General features: G+C 36.7%; 1 protein-coding gene across 7 annotated transcripts in view; it reads left to right on the forward strand.

Moving 5' to 3' along the window:
- SPOPL (speckle type BTB/POZ protein like) overlaps nucleotides 1–5440 on the forward strand; it is a 33973-nt gene that overhangs the window by 24304 nt on the left and 4229 nt on the right. For 6 of the 7 annotated variants that reach the window (XM_080599175.1, XM_080599179.1, XM_080599178.1 and 3 more), the window contains 3 exons: nucleotides 659–781; nucleotides 3078–3220; nucleotides 3305–3358. In XM_080599175.1, coding sequence (XP_080455301.1) covers nucleotides 659–781; nucleotides 3078–3220; nucleotides 3305–3358 — 320 coding nt within the window. Of the gene's footprint in view, nucleotides 1–658; nucleotides 782–3061; nucleotides 3221–3304; nucleotides 3359–5440 lie in introns of all 7 variants that reach the window. The other variant, XR_013953421.1, reaches the window with a different exon arrangement.

A 5440-nucleotide genomic window follows, 5' to 3' on the forward strand; every position in this document is an offset into this window, starting at 1 on the left:
TGATCAACTCACTAAAGGATTATAATGAATGATCATTTCATTTTGCAGGCTGCAACTGTAGCACTTGTGTGTATGAATCTATCAGATGACTGTGGTGCTGCAATACTACCAAGTTTTCACAAATGTGATGTTTTTCCTCCCTGCAGTTCCCCAGGATGGAAACTGATTTCTCAGGCAGAATTAGAATATTAGAAGCATTTGCTTAGGATTTCTTGATTTAAAGATTTCTAGATTTTTTTTCTAGACTTAAAGAAATCCAGACTTGAGCTGAAAGTGGCTCTTTGTTCTTTCTGCTACTCTGATCTCTAGTATTCCAAGCATATCATTGTCAGGCTGGAAACTCAGAAATACTTTGCAAATGTTCCTGAAACTGCCACAGGTACAGCCTGTGCAATAGAGTCCACACAGACATTTCTAGAAGGAAAATGCAATTACTTCTTTTTGTAAGCTTTTCCAATTAATGTCTGTTTAACTAAGAGCTACTGTTTATTTACTTTCTGCTTAATATTGTAGAATGTTAGTTTAAAATTGTAAGGATCTTGTATGATGGATGTGAAATGAAAACATAGCGTGCAAGAATATATTCAATATGTTTGTTTTAAAGATGTTGTTGAATTCCAGTGGTTTTTGATGATGATTCTTCTTTACCATTTACCAGAACCGTGTGGAAATAAATGATGTAGACCCTGAAGTTTTTAAAGAAATGATGAGATTCATTTACACAGGAAAAGCACCAAACCTTGAAAAAATGGCTGACAATTTGTTGGCAGCTGCAGACAAAGTAAGTAACCCTAAGGTCTCCAAACTAATGTTTGTTTGTGGAATGTTCCTCTTAAAAATATATATTTTTTAGTTTGATATTCATCTCAATTTTTTAAAATACCCTAAGAAGGATCTCATCAAAAATGCAGAAAGATGGAAGGGTAGACTTTTTTAAATCAGTATAAGGCTTAGAAACCTTTCAGTAAATCTTTGCTGTTCAGAAGTGTTTCAGATGTTAATTGCATTTACTCTCCATTAAAATAAATAAAAAAACAGGAACCATTAATATGATTTGGAAAAATCAGTCTTGAATAAAATTTATCCTAGGTCTTTATATTCTTTAAGAGGATTTATACAAGTGTTTGAATAAATTCAAGTGTTTGAATTGTTTTCTAAAGTTACTGTTACTTCAGAGCTTTCATGTTTTTGTCTTTCCTACAAACTTTATAGTTCTAATCTTTCATCTCTTCTGTATTGGGATCTTGTCTACTCTTTAAATTGTCACTCAGCGAAATACTTTTTCTACTGTGACTTTTGAGATGAGGGTACTTAAAACAGCACAACAATTAAATTGAGATTATTCACTTTCATATTATTTTATTTTCTAACTTTTTTTAAACTTGGCCCTATACCTTGTTTTTTCTTTTCACGGCTTTACAGCTTGGGTTGAGATTTTAGGTAGCTATCCTCAGACAACATGCGGTTGTCTTTCCCTGAGGAGTTTTAGGTAGATTAGAACTCAGAAAATGCTCCTTTCAGTGTGTGTAATACGAAACTTGTTCACTCTCAGCTGAGATTGTAGCAATTTCTTAAACTACCTAGGTGATTTCTAAATTGGCTGTCTAATTACATCATTAGTGGTGAAGCTGCCTGTTCTCATAATCAACCTTATCACAACAATGTAAGTCAGCCCAGTAGTAAATTTAAAGAAACAACTATAAAGTTGTTTTTGGCAATTTGTGTTCAATTTTCTTCAAGAACTCTTGAACTGGCACTGCCCTGGCTTCGGTGACTTACCAGTTGTATTCACTTCAAATCTCATTGCCAGCATCTCATCTCTGTGTTTTTATGCTCATTGTGTTTTGTCAAGTTCTATTACACCCAGGTGTGAAGGTGAAATGGTGTTTTTTATCAATGCCAGCTTTTATTGAAGACATTGATAAATGTAGAGAATGTTTTAAGATGCAGTTATGTAATTGCCTGCAATAGCATGGCATAAAGACAGTGAGCTATAAGGTCCCTTTAGCTTTTTATGACAGTCCAAAATTTGCTATAAACTTTTCTGTTCTTTCTGAATGTGGAATAATCTCAAAATGAGTGCTCTGCATATTCCCTGTTACGTTACCTAGTAGGTTACAGACTTGTTATAATTGTTATTTACGTACTCTAAATAGAAGTATCCTGAGGAGTAGTATAATGATAAAATGGATGTAAAAATGCATAGGTCTAGAAACATAGAAGCTAGTCCAAGAATTTGACATTTCTTCAATGGTATTTCTTTTTTGCATGGTACAGTTGCTAATACAAATGTATGAGTGGCAACTTGACTACATATGTGTATGTGTGCGTATATATATATGCCAATTAAGCATCTAAAATTCCTTTCATACTTGAAAACTGAGTGCTAAATTAAGTAGAATGGGGAAGATTTCTGTAGAAGTGTATACAGCTGAATGAAAACTATTCAATGTATGACATCCTTCAAAATCAAAGCACAGTTCATTCATGCAGAATGTAATAAGGGAACATAATTATTTTGCATCAATTTTCTGGTAGGCTTTGTCAAAGGTAGGAGAAGTTTAAAAAAAAAATTGGAGATGGGGGAGTGGGAAACCTCAGAACAAGCCAGTTTCAAGCAGCCCAATGCATTTTTTCTTTGATCAGCTTCATGAAACAGCCCAATATATTTTTGCTTTGATCAGCTTCATGAAACTTCCCATTGTATAATTTCTTGCATTCTGCTTTGAGATTTAAACCTATCTGATGATGATTTTGATAAAGTGCCTTCATATCTTCCTTGCTCTTCCTCCCATACCAAACTGAAGGAAAACAAACTTCTAAGTGACTTTTTTTTGATAAAAGTTCTTCCAGTAAAGTATTTGATCAGTTTGTGTCTAATCTTATGTCTTATCATTTGAGGACTCTTAATTGCATCATATTGAATTCTGAATTACCTGTTTGGAAGCAGTGTGATCTTAAGCCTGAGCGGCAGTAAATGTATTCATGGTGGCTGGACCTGTATTAAACTGTCTGTAGAAATAATGGTAGAAAGAATAAGTTTGAAGAATGATTAGTGTAGTTTTTTCTTTTATCAGTATGCACTGGAACGGCTGAAGGTCATGTGTGAGGAAGCACTCTGTAGTAACCTCTCGGTAGAAAATGTTGCTGACATTCTTATCCTCGCAGATTTGCACAGCGCTGAACAGTTAAAAGCACAAGCAATAGACTTTATTAACAGGCAAGTAATATTTATGAGACTCCAAATATATTTGTACTTGTGTTTTGTGTACCTTCTCAATATTAGCACAGTTCTCTCTTCCAGGTGCAGTGTTCTTAGACAACTTGGGTGTAAAGATGGGAAAAACTGGAATAGCAAGTAAGTTTCCCTTCTTCCTGATCTTCTGTACAAACACCGCTAGACTGCGGATCTAAGGACTCTTACTTCATTTCCATGCTACTGAGGCCAGTCATGCACTGTAGGTAAAGTAGGATTCAGCAGGTCTTACCACAGTTAGGATTGTGACTTCCACTTCAGATGATAAGAGGACTTAACTGCCCTCCAGCGTGAGGTCACCACAACAGTTAGTTTTGATTCCTCTCCTAGGGATGTGTCAGCTTTGTGCGGAAAGTGGCAGCAGCCTTCAGGTGGCAACCTGGATGTGATTTCAAGGCTTAGATCAATGTGAGCCTGCAGCATTGTCAAAGCCAGAGGGATAGTCACATTTTTATTTTTGCCTTCAGCAACATGTTTGTGCACCTTCCCACATGTCAGCACTAATACTCCTGAGGCCACACAACTGGTCAGCGAGGTCCCTCTGATCTGGCTGAGTCTGTAAGTGCTCATGCCTGCCCAAGAAATAGGTTGAGATTATGTGGCTCAGACTGTACCACTGATTGCAGTATATGCTTAGACCAGCTCAAATGAATCGTGGAATAGAAGATAGCTTCAAAATGGCCAGTGGTGGGCTGAAACATAGTAAAACAGCAGCAGGGGATTTAGTTATTGCTGTCAGAATCTCCAGAACAGTGAAAGGCTTGTGCTATACCAGTTACTTTAAACCTAGTGTTTTTCCTGCAGAACTTGAGCTCTTCACAGGTGTCATGAATGAGCATGATAAGAAAGAAGTGAATGGTAGAAGAAAAATCATTAAGTACTAGTAAAAAAAAAAAAAAAAAGCCAAAACTAATAAATGTAAATCAACTATATAACCAGTGTAGATTAGTTGATGTGTTCCTCTTCGTGTGACGTGGAGCTTACTAGTTTGCTTCTGTCTTGGGTAATTGCTAGTAAAGATGCTGGTCATCTTTATTTCCCTGACTTATTGTGGATGCTTTAGCTGAAGTAATTTTAGAGGGCCTGGCTTAACTGACCCTGAGCACTAGGGAGTCCAGACTTTGGTATTGTTGCTCAAGGCACTTACCTTTACTGACTTGCAGCAGAAGATTAAAGGCTTGCATAACAATCTGCGAAAGCTTTTTTGAGAGATTGTATAGTGTAGAGGTCAAATGCTAACTTTATTTCAGGAACACTGTCAGGCATAATATGGAGGTGCTTACGAAAATGCAGGGCAACGGAAATCTGGGATCAAGGCACAAGCTGTTGGTTCCAAATTACAAATTTATCTGTGGTCAATGTGTCATGCCTCTCAATCAGTGTAGTATTCTTCATGTACAGAGTAAAATTTTATGGTTTTATATCATTTCAAAATATTGCATTTACCTTTTAAAAGTACTATATATACATTGTTTTCTTATTTCCTGGATATCGATGTGATACTGGCTGACACCTGTGGTTACTGTTGTGTCAGTTAAAAATCACAATGGCTTTCAGTAGCCATTGCCAAATGTAGCCTGTAATGTTGTACTGAAGCAGGAGTGAATGTCCAAGTATCATCTGCTGGTATTCAGATTGCGATCTCCCAGTGAAGGGTTCTGCAGTCAGCCAGCTAATCTGTCTTCATAACTTCTCTAGTACATGAACTATATCATTCTTACTGCAGTTTAAACTGATGCATCATGTCATCCTTCCCTCTCCTACAAATTGATCATTTCTTCTATGTAATGAGATTATCATGTCTTCCCCTGGTTTTCTCTTCTATATGCTAAACCTCATTTTTTCCTAGCTATCCTCTTATCATTTTTATTGTTTTTCATGTGCAATTCCAAGGTAATTATCTTACACTCTGCTCTGTATAGGACACAATTCTCTATCTGAGGTCTGGCTGATATTGACTAGGGCAGGATAAGTAGCCTGTGTCCTACACATGGTGATGCTGTTAGCATACCCAAATTCGGTGCTCCTTCCCAAAGGCATTGTTATTGGCATTCGTAAAGTCTGTTGTCTGTCACGTTCAGTTGCTCATCTGCAGTAATCCCGCCTTCCCTGCTCTTCTCCACTGTGTGTTTGTGCACTTGCTTTGTAAAATTGTGTGACTATTCTTAATACTTTTGTTTTCAG

The sequence above is a fragment of the Anser brachyrhynchus genome (genome assembly GCF_964034855.1).
Source record: "Anser brachyrhynchus genome assembly, chromosome: 7".
In the NCBI taxonomy this organism is placed as follows: Eukaryota; Metazoa; Chordata; class Aves; order Anseriformes; family Anatidae; genus Anser; species Anser brachyrhynchus.